At 43.8% G+C, this 24,499-nt stretch overlaps 1 protein-coding gene and 1 non-coding gene across 2 annotated transcripts in view; both read right to left on the bottom strand.

Annotated features, from left to right (window-relative positions):
• Positions 1-31: 31 nt before the first annotated feature.
• The window catches only part of PCGF6 (polycomb group ring finger 6), a 48,122-nt gene continuing 23,654 nt past the window's right edge, over positions 32-24,499 (bottom strand). Inside the window, exons 8-10 of the mRNA XM_023206544.1 lie at positions 23,969-24,067; positions 11,373-11,459; positions 32-883 (exon numbers count right to left, since the gene is read on the bottom strand). Coding sequence (XP_023062312.1) covers positions 827-883; positions 11,373-11,459; positions 23,969-24,067 — 243 coding nt within the window. The 3' untranslated portion in view covers positions 32-826. The remainder of the gene's footprint in view (positions 884-11,372; positions 11,460-23,968; positions 24,068-24,499) is intronic.
• On the bottom strand, positions 9,665-9,797 carry LOC111538950. The gene has a single exon (XR_002730517.1). It is a non-coding gene; the product is annotated as a U11 spliceosomal RNA (small nuclear RNA).

The raw sequence follows: 24,499 nt of genomic DNA, 5'->3' as shown, positions 1-24,499 counted from the left end.
AAAAAAAAAAAAAAAAAAAAAAAAAAAGTAATTCTGTAAACTTCTCGAATTCTCCTAAAATTTTTTATTACTTTCAGAAGCAATACTATTGTAAGGTATCAACAACCACACTACGTACCCAAATAAAACGAATGTCAGAAATAAAAATATTGTCACAAAGAAGCACCCCTATTGGAAGATGTATTGAATAAGTCTTATTACACTGAAAGTTTATGGCACAGACCATAAACTCAGATTCTCTTCACCAATAACAATTCATCCATTTTGAAATGAGTAACTTCTCCTTTGCAGTGTTGCTGGTATAAAAAAAAGATACAAGTTCAAAATATGCTGGCAACACACAAAAGAGGCCAATAGTTTTGGTCTTTGAGAGTACACCCTGCAGTTTAACAAAGACTGGCTTTGAATCTTCCATACAAAAGCACACTTCTCTTCCAAAAGGATGACTGCCCAACTGATGCCATCCCAGAGAGCAGATATCCCAACTACCAACTTGAAATGGCTGAACAAAGAAAACTAACCAATTACTTCAAAGATGGGAAGCAAAATCAATGTCAAAGTATTTAAAATCACAAGGAATTTTAAAATTCAATTTTTGAAAAATTTCCCCTGAGCTTTGGCTGCTTTTTATATATAGTCTCTAGTAACAGATGCATTCCATCGTTCCAAGTTGTACTTATAAATGCTACAATTCTTGGTGCTAAAAATAGGTAAGTTATGTCTTGAACAGCAAAGTGGTAGCAATTACATTTCATGGAAATCTTTGGTGAGATGCAGTCCTGCAGAAACCTCCTTTGTTTCCCTCCTCATAATGTGCCTAGAATCTTCAAGTTATCTTCAGAGGAGAAACTACAAGACCATAATGAAGGACAAGCAGACCATCCTGAAAAGGGAGAAAAAAAGACGATTTTGCAGTTCTTTCAAACCAGTAATGCAAATAATCAAGTCAAAGCTGGCTTTTTTTTTTTTTTTTAAATAATCTAACACTAAGGTGAAATTCTTTAATTTAAAGAAAATAAGTGGACCATATAGATTCTTATTCACCAAACACTCCTTGTGAATGTGCTTTTTTTTTTGAGATGGAGTCTCACTCTGTTGCCCAGGCTGGAGTGCAGTGAAGCAATCTCGGCTCACTGCAACCTCTGCCTCCCAGGTTCAAGCAATTCTCCTGCCTCAGCCTCCCGAGTCGCTGGGATTACAGGCACCCACCACCACACCCAACTAATTTTTGTTTGTATGTATGTACGTATGTATGTATGTATGTATGTATGTATTTTTCAAGTCAGATTCTTGCTCTGTTGCCCAGGCTGGAGAGCAGTGGTGCGATCTCTGCTCACTGCAACCTATGCCTCTCAGGTTCAAGCAATTCTCCTGCCTCAGCCTACCAAGTAGCTGCAATTACAGGTGCATGCCACCATGCCTGGCTAATTTCCGTATTTTTAGTAGAGGGAGGGTTTTGCCATGTTGGCCAAGCTGGTCTCGAACTCCTAATCTCAGATGATCCTCCTGCCTCAGCCTCCCAAAGTGCTGGGATTACAGTTGTGAACCAGAACACCTGACCCGACACCCAGCCCCACATTTTTTTTTTTTTTTTTGAAGACAGGGTCTTGCTGTATTGCCCAGGCTGGAGTTCAGTGGCCAAATCTGGACTCACTGCAGCCTTGACCAAATGGGCTCAAGCAATCCTCCCACCTCAGCCTCATGAATAGCTGGGACGATAGACATGCACCACCACCAGGCTCACTTGTATTTTTTGTAGGAGACGGGGTTTCACCATGTTGCATAGGCTGGGCTCAAACAATCTGCCTGTCTCAGACTCCCAAAGTGACGGGATTACAAGCATGAGCCATCTAGACCAGCCTGTCAACGTGTCTTTTTAATGATTCTCAGGACCCAATTCTGAAACTATCACGTAGACACAGTTAATCAAACGATTCTCCAAAATGAACTAAAAGAGATACACTTTTCCTTCCACAGTAACTTTTTTTTTTTTTTTTTTTTGAGACAGGCTCACTCTGTTGCCCAGGCTGGAGTGCAGTGGCGTGACCATAGCTCACTGCAGCCTCAATCTCCCAGGCTCAAGTGATCCTCGAACCTCAGCCTCTCAACTAGCTGGGACCATACGCACGTGCCACCATGCCTGGCTACTTTAAAAAATTTTTTTTTCCCAGTATAAATGAGGTCTTGCTACGTCACCCAGGCTGGTCTCAAACTCTTGAACTTCAAGCAATCCCCCCATATTGGCTTCCCAAAGTGTGGGATTACAGGTGCGAGGCAAACATCCAGCCCAGACTTTTTTTTTTTTTTTGAGATGGAGTCTGGCTCTGTCACCAGGCTGGAGTGCAGTGGCACGATCTCGGCTCACTGCAACCTCCGCCTCCTAGGTTCTAGCGATTTTCCTGCCTCAGTCTCTTGACCAGTTGGGATGACAGGGGCCTGCCATCACACCTGGCTAATTTTTGTATTTTTAGTAGAGACAGGGTTTCACCATGTTGGCCAGGCTGGTCTCAAACTCCTGACCTCAGGTGATCCGCCCACCTCAGTCTTCCAAAGTGCTGGGATTACAGGCGTGACCCGCCGCACCCGGCCCTAGACTTCTTAATAGACTACTTAAGCATTAGATGTCCCAGAAAAGACTCAATTATTATATCGCATCACAGATCTGTTCATTTCCACATAAATGCAGCTCACCACTATAATAATTGATTAAGCTTTGAAACACTTACTCATTTAATGAAAGCCTAAAATATATATGTTTTACTTCTTCCTTAAAGAATGCCCTCAGCTGGGTGCAGTGGCTCATGCCTGTAATACCAACACTTTGAAAGTCCGAAGAGGGCGGATCACTTGAGACAGAGAGTTCAAGATCAGCCTGGGCAACATGGCGAAACCCCCTCTCTACTTATATAATTTTTGTTTTAAAAAAAAAGGAAAAAGAATTTTTTAGAAGAGTAACGGCCTGTAATCCCAGCACTTTGGGAGGCCGAGATGGGCGGATCACGAGGTCAGGAGATCGAGACCATCCTGGCTAGCCCGGTGAAACCCCGTCTCTACTAAAAAAAAAACCAAAAAACTAGCCGGGCAAGGTGGCGGGCGCCTGTAGTCCCAGCTACTCGGGAGGCTGAGGCAGGAGAATGGTGTGAACCCGGGAGGCGGAGTTTGCAGTGAGCTGAGATCCGGCCACTGCACTCCAGCTCGGGCGACAGAGTGAGACTCCGTCTCAAAAAAAAAAAAAAGTAATGAATGCCCTCGGGGCAGTTGTGCAACTTAACCCCCATACTATATAATTCCAGATGCTATGTATCCAAGTCTTTTTATCTGCTTTTTATGGGGTTCCATCTCCTTTCTTGATACCAGGTCTTAATTCTTTGGCTCTCACCAAGGCTGCATCCGGCAAGCAATCTACCTTTTCTTTTTTTGAGACGGAGTTTTGCTCTCTTGTCCAGGCTGGAGTGCAATGGTACGATCTTGGCTCACTGCAATCTCTGCCTCCCGGGTTCAAGTGATTCTCCTGCCTCAGGCTCCCAAGTAGCTGGGATTACAGGCAGGCGTCACCACCCCCTGCTAATTTTTGTATTTTGAGTAGACACAGGGTTTCTCCATGTTGGTCAGGCTAGTCTTGAACTCCCGACCTCAGGTGATCCACCTGCCTTGGCCTCCCAAAATGCTGGAATTACAGGCATGAGCCACCATGCCTGGCCATAATCCACCTTTTTAAGGGACTATTTCTAATTTCCTGCATACTGGATAACTAGCTGAAAGGAAAGGTCATTGGGAAATGTGCCACAGACCTGAACTGAGCAACACAGAGAAGGGGTTGCAGCTCATATATCCTGTATTTCCAGTGCTGCTCTGGCTATTACTCTCTTTTGCTTCTTTGCTAAGCTTTTCCATGGCTCCACTTCCTCAGTTCTCAACTCATGGCAATCTGGTTTGTGTTCCTGGCAATTACAGTAAAAACTCACCAGAATTCTAGAAAAGGATTCACAAACTCAAGTGCCCACAAGGGCCAGGACAGTAACATAAATGAATACATAAGTTAGGTATGTGAAGTCAATAGGGAATGTTGAAGACCAGTGGTAAACCAGAGAGAGCAGATGTCCATCTAAAGAAATTTAAACTCAAGGCTAGGTGCAGGGGCTCACGCCTATACTCCTAGTACTTTGGGAGGTCAAGGCAGGTGGATTACCTGAGCCCAGGAGTTCAAGACCACACTGGGCAACATAGTGAGACCCCGTCTCTACAAAAAATACAAAAATTAGCCAGGCATGGTGGCACATGCCTATATTTCCTGCTACTCAAGAGGCTGAGATGGGAGGATCACTTGAGCCTGGGAGGCAGAGGTTGCAGTGAGCCAAAATCATGCCACTGCACTCCAGCCTAGGTGACAGCAATAGACCCTGTCTCAAAAAAAAAAAAAAAAAAAAAAATTAAACTCAAGGCCAGGTGTGGTGGCTCATGGCTCATGCCTGTAATCCCAGCACTTTGGGAGGCTGAGGCTGGAGTATCACTTGAGCTCAGGAGTTCAAGACCAGCCTGGGCAACAAAGTGAGACCCCCATCTCTACAAAAAATTAAAAAATTAGCCAGTGGCACACCTCTGGTAACCAGCTACACAGGAGGCTGAGGTAGGAAGATCGCTTGAGCCCAGGAGGTTGAGGCTACAGTGAACCATGTTCATGCCACTGCACTCCAACCTGGGCAACACAGCAAGACTACACAGCAAGACCCTGTCTCAAAAAAAAGAAAGAAAAAAAGTTTGTTTATTTCATTCATTTATTATTTTGAGACAGAGTCTTGCTCTGTTGCGCAGAGGGGCATGAATGATCAGAGCTCACCACAGCCCTGAATTCCCAGGCTTAAATTGATCTTGCCACCTTAGCCTCCCAAGTAGCTGGGACTACAGGTGCACACCACCATGTCCTGCCAGTTTTTGTATTTTTTGTAGCGACAGGGTTTCAGCATGTTGCCCAGGCTGGTCTCAAACTCCTGGGCTCAAATGACCCTCCTGCCTCAGTTTCCCAGAGTACTGGGATTACAGGCATGAGCCATGCCTAACCTGAGTACATTCTGTGATGCTTGCACAATCATTAAATCGCCTAACAATGCATTTCTCAGAACATATCCCTATTGTTAAGTGATGCATAACTGCATATGTATTTGTAGACTTAATGACTATGGTTTATTGTGGAAATCTTCATTGAATTTTTAAAAATAAAATTAATTAAAATGTTCTTTTTGCCTGGGCATGCTGGCTCACGCCTGGAATCCCAGCAGTTTGGGAAGTTGAGGCAAGCAGATCACTTGAGGTCAGGAGTTCAAGATCAGCCTGGGTGTCTAGGCAGAAGCCTGCTGCAGTGGCAGAGACCTCATGGAGAACCTCTACTAGGGCAGTGCGGAGGGGAAACATGGGGTTGGAGCCCCCACACAGGGTCTCCACTGGGGAACTGCCCAGTGGTGCTGTGAGAAGAGGGCCACTGTCCTCCAGATCCCAGAATGATAGATCCACTGACAGCTTACACCCTGTGTTTGAAAATGCCATAGGCACTCAACACTAGCTCGTGAGAGAAGCCATGGGGCCCAAATCCTGCAAGGTCACAGGGTTGGAGCTGCTCAAGGCCTTGAGAACCCACCCCTTGCACCAATGTACCATGGATGTAGGGTGGGGAGACAAAAGAGATTTTAGGGTTTTTTTTTTTTCTGAGACAGAGTCTTGCTCTGTTGCCCAGGCCGCAGTGCATTGGTGTGATCTCTGCTCACTGCAACCTGTGCCTCCCAGGTTCAAGCAATTCTCCTGCCTCAGCCTCCCAAGTAGGTGGGATTACAGTAGTGTACCCATGCCTGGCTAATTTTGAGCTTTAAGATTTAATGAGGACCAGGCATGGAGGCTCACGCCTATAATCCCAGCACTTTGGAAAGCTGAGACAGGCAGATTGCCTGAGCCCAGGAGTTTGAGACCAGCCTGGGCAACATGGTGAAAACCCCATCTCTACAAAAAAATACAAAAATTAGCCAGGTTTGGTTGTGTGCACCTGTAGTCCCAGCAAGCTGGGAGGCTGAGGTGGAAGAATCACTTGAGTCCAGGAGGCAGAGGTTGCAGTGAGCCTATCACACTACTGCACTCCAACCTGAGTGACAGAGAGAGACTCCATCTCAAAAAGAAAATAAATAAATAAAAATTTAAAAATTAATGGCGGCTGTTCTGTGTTCCAGACTAGAATGGGGGCATATAGCCTCATTCTTTTGGCCAATTTCTCCCTTTTGGAATGACAGTTATTTGCCCAATGTTTATACCCCCATTGTATCCTGGAAGTAATTAACTTGTTTTTTATTTGACAGGCTCATAGGCAGTAGCAACTAGCCTTGTCTCAGATGAGACTTTGGAATTTTGAGTTAATGCTGGAAGTGAGTTAAGACTTTGGCGGGGACTACTGGGAAATCATGATTGTATTTTGAAATGTGAGGACATGAGATTTGGGCGGGGGGTGGGGGCATGATTTGGGTGGAATGATAAGGTTTGGATCTGTGTCCCCACCAAATCTCATGTTGAATTATAATCCCCAATGTTGCAGGTGAGGCCTGGTGGGAGGTGATTGGATCACGGAGTTGGATTTCTCATGAATGGTTTAGCACAATTTCCCCTTGTGTGATATAGTTGTCTAAAAGCGTCTAGCACTTCCCTCCTTATTCTCTCAATTGCTCCTGGTTCCTATCATGTCTTTGCCTTCAGCCATGATTGGTAGCTAAGCTGCTATGATTCCTGTATAGCCTGCAGAACTGTGAGACAATTAAACCTGTTTTATTTATAAATCACCCAGTCTCAGGTATTTCTTTATAACAATGTGAGAATGGACTAATACATTATGTGAATTACATCTTAACAAAACTGTTATTTTAAAAAACAGAGGTCAGGCATGGTGGCTCACACCTATAATCCCAGCATTTTGGGAGGCTGAGGTGGCTGATTGCTTGATCTCAGGAGTTCAAAACCAGCCTGGGCAACATGGCAAAACCCCATCTCTACAAAAAATTAAAAAAATAGCCAGATGTGGTGGTGCACATCTGTAACGTCTGTAGTCCCAGCTACTTGGGAGGCTGAGGTGGGAAGATATCAATTGAGCCCCCCAGGTTGAGGCTACACTGAGCCATGATTGTGCCACTGCATTCCAGGCTGGGCAACAGAGTGAGACCTTGTCTTTTTTTTTTTTTTTTTTTGAGACAAGAGTTTTGCTATTGTTGCCCAGGCTGGAGTGCAATCATGCGATTTCAGCTCACTGCAACCTCTGCCTCCCGGGTTCAAGCAATTCCCTGCCTCAGCCTCCCGAGTAGCTGGGATTACAGGCATCCACCACCATGCCCGGCTAATTTTTTGTATTTTTAGTGGAGGTGGGGTTTCACCATGTTAGCCAGGCTGGTCTCGAACTCTTGACCTCAGGTGATAGATCCCCCCCCCCACCTCAGCCTCCCAAAGTGCTGGGATTGCAGGCATGGGCCACCACACCTGGCCTGACCTTGTCTTAAAAAAAAAAAAAAGAAAGAAAGAAAAGAAAAAACTAATCTCTGGTGACAAAATCAGAACAATGGTTGCCTTGGTGCTAGGGAGAAGAATTAACTGGGAAGGAGCATGAGAGAACTCTCTGAGAGTGACAGAAAGGTTCTGTATGTGAAGGAGGGGTTTGAGTTAAATGGATAGGTATTTGTTGAAACTCATGCATTTCATTATATGTCAATTAAAATATATCATATGTACATTATGCACATATAACTAAGCATGTGTGTATATTTTCTGCTTCTTCCAAGGAACTGTATAACTTACATTAAGAAAATAATTCTTGGGAACAGATTGTGAGGACAAGAAAAAAAGATAATTCATATAACATTCATATCTTCTTTTGAGCAGTTGTTCCACTGAGACAAATGAACATAGGCAATGATACCAAAAAAAAAAAAGAATTATATTTCTTTTCTTTTTTTTTTTTGAAAAAGGGTCTCACTCTGTCACCCAGGCTGGAGTGCAGTGGTGTGATCATGGATCACTGCAACCTCAACCTCCCGGGTCAATCAATCTTCTCCCTCTTCAGCCTCCTAAGTAGTTGGGACTATAGGCATGTGCCACCACACCTGGTTCATTTTTGTATTTTTTTGTAGAGATGGGGTTTCATCACATTGTCTAAGCTGGTCTTGAACTGTTGGACTCAAACAATCCCCCTGCCTCAGCCTCCCCAGTAACTGGGACCACAGGTATGCACAACTATGTCTGCTAATTTTTCTATCCTTTGTAAAGACGGGACTCGCTATATTGCCCAGGCAGTCTTGGAACTCCTGGGGTCAAATGTCTTGGCCCCACAAAGTATTAGGATTATAGGAGCAAGCCACTATGCCTGGCCAAGAATTACTTTTCTTTTTGAAACGAAGTCTTGCTCTGCCGTCCAGGCTGGAGTGCAGTGGTGCAATCTTGGCTCACCGCAATCTCTGCCTCCTGGGTTCAAGCGATTCTCCTGCCTCAGCCTCCCAGCTAGGAACCCGCCACTACGCCCAGCTAATTTTTGTATTTTTAGTAGAGATGGGGTTTCAGGATGTTGGCCAGGATGGTCTCAAACTCCTGACCTCAAATGATCTGCCCGCCTCTGCCTCCCAAAGTGCTGGGATTACAGGTGTGAGCCACTGTGCCCGGCCTCTTTTTTTTTTTTTTGAGACATGGTCCTGCTCTGTTGCCCATGCTGGAGTACAGAGTCACTCATGGGTCACTGCAGCTGCGACCTCCCAGGCTTGAAGTGATTCTCCCACCCCACCTCCCAAAGTGCTGGGATTATAGGCATGAGCCACCACCGCACCTAGCCGCATTTCTTGTCTTTAATAGAGATCTTTACCATATGTTTTCTATACTTAGATACACAAAATGTTTGTCTTCGTGTTATAATCACCCACAACGTTTAATACAACAAACCACACAATCACATAACCTAGAAACATGCATCACACCACACAGCCCTAAGAGGGAGCAGAAACCTGGATTTACCCAGCAGGCCAAGACTGTCAGCTAGGTGTGGTGGCTCATGCCTGTAATCCCAGCACTTTGGGAGATTGAGGTGGGCAGATCACTTGAGGCCAGGAGTTTGAGATTAGCCTCACCAACATGGTGAAACCTCATCTCTACTAAAAATACAAAAGTTAGCTGGTGTGGTGGGACACCTATAGTCCCAGCTACTTGGGAGGCTGAGGTACTAGAATCACTTGACCCCAGGAGGAGGAGGTGCAGTGAGCCGAGATCACACCACTGCACTCCAGCCTGGTGACAGAGTAAGACTGTCTCCAAAAAAAAAAAAAGAAAAAAAAAAAAAAGTCACGGTTGGGCGCGGTGGCTCACGCCTGTAATTCCAGCACTTTGGGAGGCTAATGCGGGTGGATCAGGAGGTCAGGAGATCGAGACCATGCTGGCTAACGCGGTGAAACCCTGTCTCTACTAAAAATACAAAAAATTAGCCAGGCATGGTGGCATGCACCTGTAGTCTCAGCTACCCGGGAGGCTGAGGCAGGAGAATCCCTTGAACCCGGGAGGTGGAGGTTGCAGTGAGCCAAGATCATGCCACTGCACTCCAGCCTGTTGACAGAGCGAGACTCCGTCTCAAAAACAAAGTCACAACTGTCTAATTTACACAACAAGTAAGGGCTCCAGGACCAATGATCACCAGCTACCCAAGTACCAAAAAATTGTGCTTCTGAAATCTCTTGATGTTGATTCTGGCACAAAGAACAAATGATGCCCTATGTGTGCCACTCACAGCAGAACCCCTTTTTATCCCAAGAATTATATTTCTAGCAAACAAAAATTTGTTTGAGAGTTCATCAAATCTTTATTAGTACTTCATAAGCTTCTCAGAGTCATATAGCTCTTAAAACAATCTTTGTGGCCAGGCGCAGTGGCTCACCCCTGTAATCCCAGCACTTTGGGAGGCCGAGGCTGGTGGATCACCTGAGGTCAGGAGTTCGAGACCAGTCTGACCAACACGGAGAAACCCCGTCTCTACTGAAAATACAACACTAGTTGGGCGTGGTGATGCATGCCTATAAACCCAGCTACTTGGGAGGCTGAGGCAGGAGAATTGTTTGAACCCAGGAGGCGGAGGTTGTGGTGAGCCAAGATCACACCATTGCACTCCAGGCTGGGCAATAAGAGCAAAACTCAGTCTCCAAAAAAAAAAAAACAAACAAACAAAAAAAACAATTTTCCACAATAGGTTCAGAAATACATTAGAATATGTGGTCCTGTTTTCTCTTCATTAAACTTGTAGATCCTATCTTGGTTTTCATTATTATTGACTAGGAGACTTCACATTATAGGTTAATTAAAACATCAAAATAGTTAGCTTGAGTTCTTACCTACTGAACAAGAAAAGCTATGTGAATCTCTAGAGCAGGGGTGTCTAATCTTTTGGCTTCCCTGGGCCAAACTGGAAGAATTGTCTTTGGCCAACATAAAATATGCTAACACAGGCCGGGCGGAGTGGCTCACCCCTGTAATCCCAGCCCTTTGGGAGGCCAAGGTGGGTGGATCACTTGAGGTCAGGAGTTTGAGACAAGCCTGGCTAACATGGTGAAACCCCGCTTTGACTAAAAATACAAAAATCAGCCAGGTGTGATGGCACATGCCTGGAATCCTAGCTACTAGGGAGGCTGAGGCAGGAGAACTGCTTGAACCTGGGAGGCAGAGGCTGCAGTGAGCTGAGATAGTGCCATTGCACTCCAGCCTGGGCAAAAGATCAAGACTTTATCTTGAGAAAATGAATAAATAAAAATAAAATATATTCTCTTAAATATAGCTTTAAGAGTCATATAGCTCTTAAAACAATCTTTGTGGCCCCATTCAAAGCTATCCTGGGCCACATGTGGCCTGAGGGCCACGGGTTGGAAAACCTTGCCTCTAAAGCCTAATAAATACTTGCAAGTTTTTCTTGAAATGTCCTTCTGGATAGATTGACCTAGAAGCCTTCAAAATTGTATTAGAGCACTGGACAGGGGGAAAAAAACAAGGCTTTTAGAATCAGACTGCCTAGAATCTGAGCCCTGTCTCACCTACTGACTGTGGGAAGGTATATGTCCTTACTGTAACTCAGTTTCCTTTATCTTTAAAATGGGAAATAAAATACTGCCTGCTTTCTTACAATAATTATGAAGAATAAGTAAGCTAATCTACATATTACTTAGAACAGTACCTAATACATAGTAAACATTTGATAAATATTAAATATAATCATTATTTATAGTGTAGGTAATTTTAAGACAATTGTAGAATATTTATGGAAACTTACTGATAAATGGAACTTTGTTTTTTCACTAACTTATTTGTTAGACCTGGATATGTCTAGAACCTACCTGCATTGCTGCATCACCTATTGCACGTCGGATTTCCCTTAGAGTTTGATACTGCTCCAACAGGTGATCACCACAGATGATATCTACCTATGGACATGAAGAGAGTATTAGATTGATTTGTTGTTTCAAAATACCATCTGAAGAAATGAAGAAAAAAAATCAACATAAATTATTTCCAAACTAGATTTTGCAATTTTATTTTAGGCTGATTAAACACTCTTGAAAAGAGAGTTTTAGAAACTTTTTACAGAAGTAAATAAGGTAACATGGGAAGAGCATTACAGGATACAGCAGGACAACAGCACAGTACAACTGATATTCAAAATGATTTCCCTGAATGTCAAAGAAATTAAGTCATGCTGGATGTATTCAACATCAAGTAGCACAGGAAAGTACATCTGTTTAAATATCTGTGATAAAAATCATTAAAGCCAGGCGCAGTGGCTCACGCCTGTAATCCCAACACTTTGGGAGGCAGAGGTGGGCAGATCACCTGAGGTCAGGAGTTCCAGACCAGCCTGGCCAACATGGTGAAACCCTGTCTCTACTAAAAACACAAAAATTAACTGGGCATGGTGGTAATCATGGTGCCTGTAATCCCAGCTACTCAGGAGGCTAAGGCAGGAGAATCATTTGAACCCAGGAGGCGGAGGTTGCAATGAGCCGAGATCACGCCATTGCATTCTAGCCTGGGCCACAGAGCAAGACTCTGTCTTTAAAAAAAAACAAAAAAAAAAAAAAAAAAAGGCCAGGTGCGGTGGTCCACGCCTGTAATCCCAGCACTTTGGGAGGCTGAGTCAGGTGGATCATGAGGTCAGGAGATCGAGACCATCCTGGCTAACACGGTGAAACCCCGTCTCTACTGAAAAAAAAAAAATACAAAAAACTAGCCAGGCGAGGTGGCGGGCGCCTGTAGTCCCAGCTACTCGGGAGGCTGTGGCAGGAGAATGGCGTGAACCTGGGAGGCAGAGCTTGCAGTGAGCCGAGATCCCGCCACTGCACTCCAGCCTGGGTGACAGAGCGAGACTCCGTCTCAAAAAAAAAAAAAAAAATCATTAAAAGGTATTAATCCTTAAAAAGGCAATCATCCATTATTTGAAAAAATTCTCTTATGAGGAATATCTCATTTTCCAACAATGCCATATAAATCATAGTACAACACTGAAAGTTCACACTAAGGAAACTTTTGTAGATGAAAAAATTTCAACAAGTAATTGCAAAGCTCCAAGATATATCTCCCCCCCGCCCCCAAACAGGGTATCACTCTGTCACCCAGGCTGGAGTATGGTGGCCCAATCATAGCTCATTGCAGCCTCAAACTCCTAGGCTGAGGCAATCCTCCCACCTTAGCAACCCAAATAGCTGGGACTAGAGGTGTGCACTACCACATCTGGCTAATTGTGTGTTTTTCTGTTTGTTTTTTGTTTTTGAGATGGAGTCTCGCTCTGTTGCCCAGGCTGGAGGGCAGTGGCGCAATCTCGGCTCACAGCAAGCTTCGCCTCCTGGGTTCACACCATTCCCTTGCCGCAGCCTCCCAAGTAGCTGGAACTACAGGCGCCCACCACCATGCCCGGCTAATTTTTTGTATTTTTAGTAGAGACGGGGTTTCAGCGTGTTAGCCAGGATGGTCTAGATCTATCTCCTGACCTCATGATCTGCCCGCCTCGGCCTCCCAAAGTGCTGGGATTACAGTTTTGAGCCACTATGCCCAGCCAACTGTGTGTGTGTGTGTGTGTTAATTTTTGTAGAGACAGGGTCTCTGGTATATTGCCCAGACTTGTCTCAAACTCCTAGTCTTAAGTGATCCTCCTGCCTTGGCCTCCCAAAACACAAGTGTGAGCCAGTGTGCTCCGGCCAATATATTGACTTTTACATAGAATTCTCTAGAGAGAATATTGTACATATACATTTTACTAAGACTCTACTATACTTACTTGCTAAGATAGAAATGCAAATCTTTAATCTTTCACTGAGTACTACTCCCTTCCTATTACCTTAAAATGGGGTTAGACCCTCAGACAGCATATATATATATATGACTTAACTGGCTCTATCTCCTAACATTACTATTTAGATTATGGTATGAAATTTCTCCTTGTCTTCCATACCAGAATGTCACCTCTGCTTCCTCTTTCTCCTTTTCCTTTCTTCTTACATACAATCAATTACAAAGTCCTATTGCTTCTTTCTTCCTGTCTCTTGAATTCATATCATACCTTTCAACTACTGCCCGTAGGCTTAAACCACTAAAACCACCTCCTAGCCAGACTTCTTATCTTCAAATACTGTTTACTCCAATAAATTCTATACACTGTCAACATGTTAAACTCTAAAAACTTTCAGCATGGTTGGGAAAGAACAGTAATAGCAGCTGCATTTAAATGAGCAGCCACTATGTACAATAAGTTACATATGTATTTGGTATGTGTTATCTAATGCTCATATGCCTATGAACAAGGTAACTACAATTCCAATTTTACAGATAGGGAAACTAAGAAGTGAAGACATTAAACTTTCCTGAGGTCACAAAGCTAGTAAATAGCAAAGTTCAGATATAAAACCATGTCTGTCCAAGGTCTAACTTTCTCCAAAGCCTAAATGCCGTCTCAGGGGTTGGCAAATCTTTTCTGCAAAGGGCCAAATAATAAATGCTTTAGGCTTTGTGGGCCACAGCATCTCTGTTATAACTCTTCAATTCAGCTGTTATAGCACAAAAGCAGCCACAGTGTGGCTGTGCTTTCATTTTGCAAATACCACTCTGTCAATTTAAAAGCTAGTAAGTCTAAAATGCAAAAGTTGTTACTAATCTGAGATTATATAGAATTATGAGATCGAACCCAGGCTGGCATACTCAAGGGCCAAATCTAGCCTGTCACCTGTTTTTAGAGTGGTATTTCCAAAATGACTCAAAAGTAATGATGTGAGATCTTGCACACAGAATTCAGATCCATAAAAAATTAAAGAATTTGGTACTATCATTGTTTTATTAATTTTTCTTTTCTTTTTTTTTTTTTTTTTTTAGACAACAGTCTCACTCTGTCACCCAAGCTGGAGTGCAGTGGCACAATCTCAGCACACTGCAACCCCTGCCTCTCAGGATGAAGCGATTCTCGTGCCTTAGCCTCCCGAGTAGCTGGGATTACAAGGGCACGACACCATACCTGGCTAATTTTTGTATTTTTAGTAGAGATGGGATTTCCCAATGTTGGCCAGCCTGGTCTCAAACTCCTGACCTTAGGTGATCCGCCCACCTAAGGCTCCCAAAGTGCTGGGATTACAGGCATGAGCCAAAGCACTGGGCCTATGTTTCATTAAATATTTAGCAATCCAAAAACCATCACTCTTAGTAGGCTTTACCACATGGTATACATTCATGGTATTATTACTGTATTTTCAACTTTGAATTTTTACAGATCTTTACTTTTTTTGTAAAAAGCTTTACAAAAATCTTTAAAAAATAATTCACTGTAACAAATTCAGAAAACACAGAGGTGCTGGGCACTGTGGCTCTCATCTATAATCTTAGCTGCTTGGGAAGCTGAGGCAGGAGGACTGCTTGAGTTTGAGGCAGTGAGATATGATCGCACTGCTCCACCCCTAGCCTGGGCGACAGAATGAAATCTCATCTCAAAAAAATAAATAAATAAAATAAAAACAGACAGGTATATAGTAACAAACTTAAAAAAAAATGTAGAAAGTAGAATGATAAATCCTCACTTCAATCCTAACCCCTAGAGGGTGGTCAGTTTCTTTTTTCTTTCTTTTTGAGATGGAGTTTCGCTCTTGTTGCCCAGGTTGGAGGGCAATGGCACAACCTTGGCTCACTGCAAACTCTGCCTCTCACAGGTTCAAGCGATTCTCCTGCCTCAGCTTCCCAAGTAGCTGGGATTACAGGCATGCATCACCACGCGTGGCTAATTTTCTATTTTTAGTAGACACGGGGTTTCTCATGTTGGTCAGGCTGGTCTCGAACTCCCGAACTCAGGTGATTAGCCCACCTTGGCCTCCCAAAGTGCCGGGATTGCAGGCATGAGCCACCACACACTCAGCTGGGGCTGGTCAGTTTCTAAGAGTTTGATGTGTATGGTCCTAGAACACTATATGGGTGTATATGGGTTTTTTTGTTATTCATTTTTTGCTTTAAAAAAAAATGGGATCAGCCAGGTGCGGTGGCTTACGCCTATAATCCCAGCACTTTGGGAGGCCGAGAAGGGCAGATCATCTGAGGTAAGGAGTTCGAGACCAGCCTGGCTAATGTGGCAAAACCCCATCTCTGCAAAAAAGACAAAAATTAGCCGGGCATGGTGGCGGACACCTGTAATCCCAGCTACTCAGGAGACTGAGGCAGGAGGATCACTTGAACCTGGGAGCCAGAAGTTGCAGTGAGCCGAGATCGCGCCACTGCATTCCAGCCTGGGTAACAAAGGGAGATTCCATTTCAAAAAAAAAAAAAAGGAAAAAAAGTCCGGGCACGGTGGCTCACACCTGTAATCCCAGCACTTTGGGAGGCTGAGGCAGCCAGATCACAAGGTCAGCAGTTAAAGACCAGCCTGGCCAAGACAGTAAAACCCCATCTCTACTAAAAATACAAAAAAATTAGCCAGGCATGGTGGCAGTCGCCTGTAATCCCAGCTACCTGGGAGGCTGAGGCAGAGAATGGCTTGAACCTGGGAGGCAGAGGCTGCAGTGAGCCAAGATGGTGCCACTGCACTCCAGCCTGGGCAACAGAGTGAGACTCCATCTGGAAAAGAAAAAGAAAAAAGGAAAAAAAAAAAAAGTTGGTTTAGTTGGCACTCGCTGTCTAACAACTACCAAATTGCAGTCAGGAAACTTTTCATATTAGTGTAGGAAACTTTTTGCAGGCCTAGTTCCTAGACAGCCAAAGGCCAGCTTTGTAAGCAGGTCCTTCTAACGACAGCAGCCTCAAGGCTGATACGTGAACTTTTTGTGCATAATATCTTACCCTCTGTAGTATCAAGAAGAGATGACAAAAATATTTTTGAATCTCAGAGAAGAAATCAGACCATGAAAGTAGTCTTATTAAAAGGAGAAAAAGTCCGTATCTTTTTAAAAGCAAGATCATGCTAGAGCTTCCAAGTGAAGATTTTTCAATCAGTGTGCTTTGATAAGCCACACTGGCTCATTCCTTTGATCACACATACTCTTTTTTTTTTTTTTTTTTTTTTGAGATGGAGTCTCACTCTGTCGCCCAGGCTGGAATGCAGTGGCGGGATCTCGGCTCACTGCAACCTCTGCCTCCTGGGTTCAAGCGATTCTCCTGCCTCAGTCTCCCAAGCAGCTGGGACTATAGGTGTACCACCATGCCCAGCTAATTTTTTTTTTGTATTTTTAGTAGAGATGGGGTTTCACCATGTTGGCCAGGATGGTCTTGATCTCTTGACCTTGTGATGCGCCTGCCTCGGCCTCCCAAAGTGCTGGGATTACAAGCATGAACCACCGGACCCGGCCATACATACTCTTTTCTCTGCTATTAAGTTCTTTTTTTCTGTGTGTCTAGCAAATTCCTATCTGTTCTTCAATCCCATTCCTGAGTTAAATCATTCATTTTTGTGTTATCTCTACTGTTGCATTCATTACATCCTATTGTCAGTTAGTTGTTTACTTATATATCTTTCCTATAAAACTCTGAGTCCCCTGATGGCATGAATTTTGTCTCATCTTTGTACTCCTAAGGTCAAATACATAGACACTCAATTTAGTAACAATATATAATGAATGGTAAGGAAACATCATATATTAGTCCTTAAAAAATTATTTGGTAACTAAATTTAATAGAAGGCTTAATATCACACACCAAATAAGTAATAATAATAAATAACCTAACTTTTTTTTTGTTTGAGACGGAGTCTTGCTCTGTCGCCAGGCTTGAGTGTAGTGGTGCGATCATGGCTTACTGCAACCTCCGCCTCCCGGATTCATGTGATTCTCCTGCCTCATCTTTCTGAGTAGCTGGGACTATACAGGTATGTACCACCATGCCCACCTAATTTTTGTATTTTTAGTAGACATGGGGTTTCACCATGTTGGCCAGGATGGTCTTGATCTCTTGACCTCATGATCTGCCTGCCTCAGCCTCCCAAAATTCTGGGATTACAGGTGTGAGCCACCGTGCCTGGCCAACCTAACTTTTAAGATGGAATTAGTTATAGCAGGATTAACAAAATCAAATATCATATCTTATAGAAGAATTTTTAGTGATCAATGTGAGGCATATGTTCTAAATTTCATTTCATAAAAGCAAAATAAGGTCTGAATATCAAATGATGTACAAAGCAATATAAAACAATACTAATTACATATAAAGCAAAATACAATAAGACATCAAAGAGTAAATACCATTAAATCAACCACAGTAACCTTGAGACACTGGAGTCTCTATGAGACAGAAACATATTTGGATAATTATTGATCTCTAAATTTTAAATGAACTTAAATCTTTCTTAAGAATACATGATGGTCTGGGCACGGTGGCTCACGCCTGTAATCCCAGCACTTTGGGAGGCCGAGGCAGGCGGATCACGAGGTCAGGAGATCGAGAGCATCCTGGCTAACATGATGAAACCCCATCTCTACTAAAAATACAAAAAAAAAATTAGCCGGGCATAGTGGTGGGTGCCTGTAGTCCCAGCTACTCGGGAGGCTGAGGCAGGAGAATGGCGTGAACCCAGGAGGCAGAGTTTGCAGTGAGCCGAGATTGTACCACTGCACTCCAGCCTGGGCGACAGAGCGAGACTGTTGCCTCAAAAAAACAAACAAAAAAACACACACATGATTGCCAAGCGCGGTGGCTCACGCTTGTAATCGCAGCACTTTGGGAGGCTGAGGTGGGCAGATCGCCTGAGGCTGGGAGTTTGAGACCAGCCTGGCCAACATGGAGAAACCCTGTCTCTACTAAAAAAAACCACAGGCCGGGCGCGGTGGCTCAAGCCTGTAATCCCAGCACTTTGGGATGCCGAGGCGGGCGGATCACAGAACCTGGGAGGTGGAGCTTGCAGTGAGCTGAGATCCGGCCACTGCACTCCCGCATGGGCGACAGAGGGGGGCCCCGTGCCCCCGCGCCAGAAAGAAAAAAAAAAAAAAAAACTACAAAATTAGCCAGGCATGGTGGCACACGCCTGTAATCCCAGCTACTTGGGAGGCTGAGGCAGAAGAGAGTCGCTTGAACCCAGGAGGCGGAGGTTGCGGTGAGCCGAGATCATCGCGCCATTGCACTCCACCCTGGGCAAAAATGGCGAAACGCTGTCTCAAAAAAAAAGAACACATGACCTGTATTTTTTAAACTTTCGGAATTGTCTTGTTTTTAAAATCTGATCTGCCACAAATAACTTCAAAGTTTAACAGTCCTGTGGGAATTACTCATTCCTGTTAGTAAATAACCACAAATGAAGGTCACATATCTGTAAACCATGCACACATTTCCCACCTGGAACTAACTGGTTTGGAGAAAGTCAGCATATGAGGCTCAAGTGACTGCAGGACACCAAGAATTGTAGTCTGATGACTGGTAAACTAGCTTCATGTTTTGTTCATATTAGAAGTAACTCTTAATTACTTACTCTATCTTAAATTTAGGCCTCAACAATTTTAGTCGCCAATTAATGGGTCTGTGTATTTGATAATTCTATTCTATTTTAACATTTTGGTTAAATAATAATTTATGAACATTACCAGCTATACAGTAGCTGAATGGTATAATATTTATTTAGAGAGCCAAGAGCTGAAAAAGAAAATTAAAGGTCAAAACAAATTTTATATCATTTTTTTTTGAGACAGGGTCTCATCATGCACTGCCACCTTGACCCCCCAAGCTTAGATCACCTGATCCTCCTACCTCAGCCTACAGAGCAGCTGGGATTACAGGTATGAGCCTTTATATCATTTTATTTCAAAATGCTAAAAGCCTTAAATTCTATGATGTAAGCAAAGAAGAAACCCACATTTTTAGGTAACAAAATCAACTTAGAAGAGATACAGGCCGGGCGCGGTGGCTCAAGCCTGTAATCCCAGCACTTTGGGAGGCCGAGGTGGGCGGACTATGAGGTCAGGAGATCGAGACCACCCTGGCTAACACAGTGAAACCTCCGTCTCTACTAAAAATACAAAAAATTAGCTGGGCGTGATGGCGGATGCCTGTAGTCCCAGCTACTCAGGAGGCTGAGGCAGGAGAATGGCGTGAACCTGGGAGGCAGAGCTTGCAGTGAGCCGAGATCGTGCCACTGCACTCCAGCCTGGGCGACAGAGTGAGACTCCACCTCAAAAACAAACAAACAAATAATAATAATAATAAGAAGAATATATTGTAACTGCTGAATAGAGATTTCAGTGTTTTCACCACAAAAAATGTGAGGTAATGGTATGTTAATTAGCTCAATTTTGTCATCCCACAACGTATACATATTTCAAAACATCATGTTGTATACAATAAATAGGTACGATTTCTTTATTTCTTTTTCTTTTTTTTGAGACAGAGTCTCACTCTCTCACCTAGGCTGGAGTGCAGTGGTGTGGTCTCAGCTCACTGCAACCTCTGCTTCCTGGGTTCAAGGGATCCTCACACCTCAGCCTCCCAAGTAGCTGGGACTATAGGTATGTGCTACCACACCTGGCTAATTTTTGTATTTACTAGGGACAGGGTTTCACCACGTTGGCCAGGCTAGTCTTGAACTTCTGACCTCAGGTGATCCACCCACCTTGGCCTCTGAAAGTGCTGGGATTACAGGTGTGAGCCACCTTGCCTGGCCTTCACTTATTGTTATTTTTATTTTTTTGGGACAGTGTATTGCTGTCACCCAGGCTCAGTGCAGCAGAGCAATCATGGATCACTGTAGCCTCAACCTCCCAGGGTCAAATGATCCTTCCACCTCAGCCTCCCTAGGAGCTAGGACTACTAGGATTACAGGTGTGCGCCAACACACCTGGCTAATTTTGGTATTTTTTGTAGAGCTGGGGTTTCGCTATGTTGCCCAGGCTGGTCTCAAACTCCTGGGCTCAAGCTATCCACCCACTTTGGCCTCCCAAAGTGCTGGGATTACAGGCGTAAACCCCTACGCCCAACCCAATATATATAGTTTCTGTCAGTTAAAAAAAACAGGCTGGGCACAGTGGCTCATGCCTGTAATCCCAGTAGGGAGGCTGTGGTCGGAGGATCACTTGAGGCCAGGAGTTTGAGACCAGCCTGGGCAAAATGATGAAACCCCATCTCTACTAAAAAACACAAAAAATTTAGCTGGGCATGGTGGTGTGCACCTCTAATCCCAGCTACCTGGGAGGCTGAGGCAGGAGAATTGCTAGAACCCAGGAGGTAGAGACCGCAATGAGTCAAGAATGTGCCACTGCACTCCAGCATGGGTGACAGAGCAAGACTTTGTATCACACACACACAAAAAAGCCAGCCTAAGCAACAGAGTATATTATTCTATAATAAGGGCAAGTCTTCTGACTTCTGCTTTTAGAAATAATAGGCTGTTATGTGATCACTCACAATTCTTAATCCAGGAGTCACTAACCAGCTTTGTTTCTAACCAAAACCTAAGAATAACCTCAAGTATGCTGTGGCTACAAGGTAAAAAATAGGTCATTTCTAGTTTTCAGCTGCCGTGAGATATAACCAGGATATGTCAAGCTCAGTTAGAGAAGTCATATTTTATTGGATTTAGTATATATTTAACTACTAGTAAATATTGATACTAAAAACACTAGCAAACTTTCAGTCGCTTTTTTTTTCTTAGTTGGAGTTTCGCTGTTGTTGCCCAGGCTGGAGTGCAGTGGTGTCATCTTGGCTCATAGCAACCTCCGCCTCCCGGGTTCAAGCTATTCTTCTGCCTCAGCCTCCCGAGTAGCTGGGATTACAGGCATGTGCCACCGTGCCCAGCTAATTTTATATTTTAGTAGAGATGGAGTCTACCATGTTGGTCAGGCTGGTCTTGAACTCCTGACCTCAGGTGATCCGCCTGCCTTGGCCTCCCAAAATGTTAGGCGTGAGCCACCACGTCTGGCCCTTTTCTTTTCTTTTGATATAGAGTCTCCCTCTTGTCGCCCAGGTAGGGGTGTAGTGGCATGATCTTGACTCACTGCAATCTCCACCTCCCGGGTTCAAGTGATTCTCTTGCTCAGCCTCCTAAGTAGCCAGGACTACAGGTGTGCACCACCATACCTGGCTAATTTTTGTATTTTTGGTAGAGACAGGGTTTCACCACGTTGGCTAGGCCGGTCTTGAACTCCTGACCTCAGGTGATCTGCCTGCCTTGACCTCCCAAAGTACTGGGATTACAGACATGAGCCACTGCACCTGGCCAGTCACTGTTTTAACATATCTATTAATTTAACTAACTATACGGTGTTTTATTATTTTATTTTATTTTACTATTTTTTTGAGACAGATTATCACTCTGTCGCCCATGCTGGAGTGCAATGACATGATCTAGGCTCACTGCAACCTCCATCTCCCAGGTTCAAGCAATTCTCCAGCCTCAGCCTCCCGAGTAGCTGGGATTATAGGAGTGTGCCACCATGCCAAGCTATTTTTCATTTTTTAATAGAGACAGGGTTTCACCATGTTGGCCAGGCTGGTCTCAAACTCCTGACCTCAAATGATCCACCTGCCTTGGCCTCCCAAAGTGCTGGGATTATACAGGTGAGCCACCGTGCCTAGCCACAATACACAGTATTTCAGATAAAAATTCTTCTATAAGACTTTACACATGATAGAGAATAACAAAAATGCTTTTGAAATTTGACTAATGGAAAAGCAAAGCTAAATAAATGTGCATTTTTACTAACTGGACCACATAACTAGAACTATGAGTATATTTTACTTTTATGTTCAATGATACATGAAGTTTGAAGTTTCCATCGTACAACAAGAAAATATTACGGCCAGGTGCAGTGGTTCATGCCTGTAATACCAGCACTTTGGGAGGCCGAGGCAGGCAGATCACGAGGTCAGGAGATTGAGACCAGCCTGACCAACAACATGGTGAAACCCCGTCTCTACTAAAAACACAAAAATTAGCCGGGTGTGGTGGCAAAGGCCTGTAACCCCAGCTACTTGGGAGCCTGAGGCAAGAGAATCGCTTGAACCCGGGAGGTGGAAGTTGCAGTGAGCTGGGACCGCCCCACTGTACTTCAGCCTGGGTAATGGAGACTCCACCTCAAAAAAAAAGAAAAATATTACATAGCTAGAATAGGAGATCTCTTTTAATCCATAAAAAAACTAATAGTGTCAGCCAGGCACGGTGGCTCACGCCTATAATCCCAGCACTTTGGGAGGCTGAGGTAGGAGGATCACCTGAGGTCAGAAGTTTGAGACCAGCCAGACTAACATGGAGAAACCCCATCTCTACTAAAAATACAAAATTAGCTGGGCAAGATGGCACCTGCCTGTAATCCCAGCTACTCAGGAAGGCTGAGGCAGGAGAATCGCTTGAACCCGGGGAGCGGAGGTTGCAGTGAGCCAAGATCATGCCACTGCACTCCAGCCTAGGCGACAGAGTGGAACTCCATCTCAAAACAAAACAAAAAACTAATAGGGTCCCTATTAGATAATTATATTTCACTTCTCTTAGGTGTCCTGAGCTTTGCTTGTTTTTTTGTTTGTTTTATTTTGTTTTGAGATGGAATCGTGCTCTGTCACTCAGGCTGGAGTGCGGTAGCGCAATCTTGGCTCACTGCAACCTCTGCCTCCCAGATTCAAGTGATTCTCCTGCCTCAGCCTCCTGAGTAGCTGGGATTACAGGTGCGTGCCAGCATATCCGGCTAATTTTTGTATTTTTAGTAGAGACGGGGTTTCGTCATGTTAGTCAGGTTGGATCTCCTGACCTCGTGATCTGCCCACCTCAGCCTCCCAAAGTGCTGGGATTACAGGCGTGAGCCACTGCGCCTGGTCGAGCTTGCTTGTTATACTTGAACAACTAAAAAAGCAAGGATGTCCTATAAAGAAAAGTGGATGATAAGCAATATTTTTCTCTACTACCGAAATGGAAAGAGTTGGAACTGAAGACTCTTTAATATTTCTCCTATCTTCAGCTCTTCTCTGACACTAATAGATTGCCATCAGTGGCAGTAGGAAATGGATACTAGCCTGGCACAGTGGCTAACTCCTATAATCCTAGTGCTTTGGGAAGCTGAGGCAGGAGGATTACTTGAGGCTCGCAGTTTGAGACCAGCCTGGACAACATAGCAAGACCACAACTCTTAAAAAACATAATAATAAGATGGGCATGGTGGCATGTGCCTCTAGTCCTAACTACTCAGGAGGCTGAGACAGGAGGCAGGACCAACCAAGCTCAGGAAAACCTCAACACTGCAGTGAGCCATGATCGTGTCAATGTACTTCAGCCTGGGCAACAGAAACAGACTGTCTCAAAGAAAAAAAAAAAAAAAAGAAATGGACAATAAATCAAATGTGATTATAGCTGGAGGTGTGAATCACTATGTATCGATATTCAATTAGCATTAACAATGTCTACATCATCACAAAACAAAAATAATTGCATGAAATCCTAGAGAGTTATTTCTTCAGTGTGCTAAAGGTAATCTCACAACTTTACCTATTCTTTGATATATAGGTACTGTACCTGACAAGCTGGATCAAGACCCATTTTTCTTCTGAGGAATTTTTCTACATGTCCAATAGTTGCTTCTCCTGAAACTCGAACAAACTTCTTTTCCAATGGCTACAAAAATAGATAGATAAAACTATTTTTAGGTTAAATATACCTGTACATGCGTGAGATGTATGTATATATATGTAATGTGTAAACATTAAAGAAAATTTTATAGCAAAGATGATTCAACAGACTCTTGAAAAAACTTACTATGAAGCAAGTTAATATACATATCAGATAAGAAAAATGGAAATTCTGCTTAGCTTTCCCTTTCGGAAAAGTATGTCAACAATTTTTCTAAATAGGCTTGCTGGTTTATTTTAATGTTTCACTGAAAAAACAAAACTCAGAGTAAAATTTATTCATTCATTTCAAGTACTGAACTTACACTTCAAAGACACAGAGAAAACACTCAATACCAAATGTCTAAAACAACTTCGAGGCTGGGCATGGTGGCTCACACCTGCAATCCCAGCACTTTGGGAGGCAGAGGCAGGCAGA

Source organism: Piliocolobus tephrosceles, chromosome 9 (assembly GCF_002776525.5).
Source record: "Piliocolobus tephrosceles isolate RC106 chromosome 9, ASM277652v3, whole genome shotgun sequence".
NCBI lineage: Eukaryota > Metazoa > Chordata > Mammalia > Primates > Cercopithecidae > Piliocolobus > Piliocolobus tephrosceles.
The sequence above is the reverse complement of the archived record's forward strand: the minus strand, read 5'-3'. Positions and strand labels throughout refer to the sequence as shown.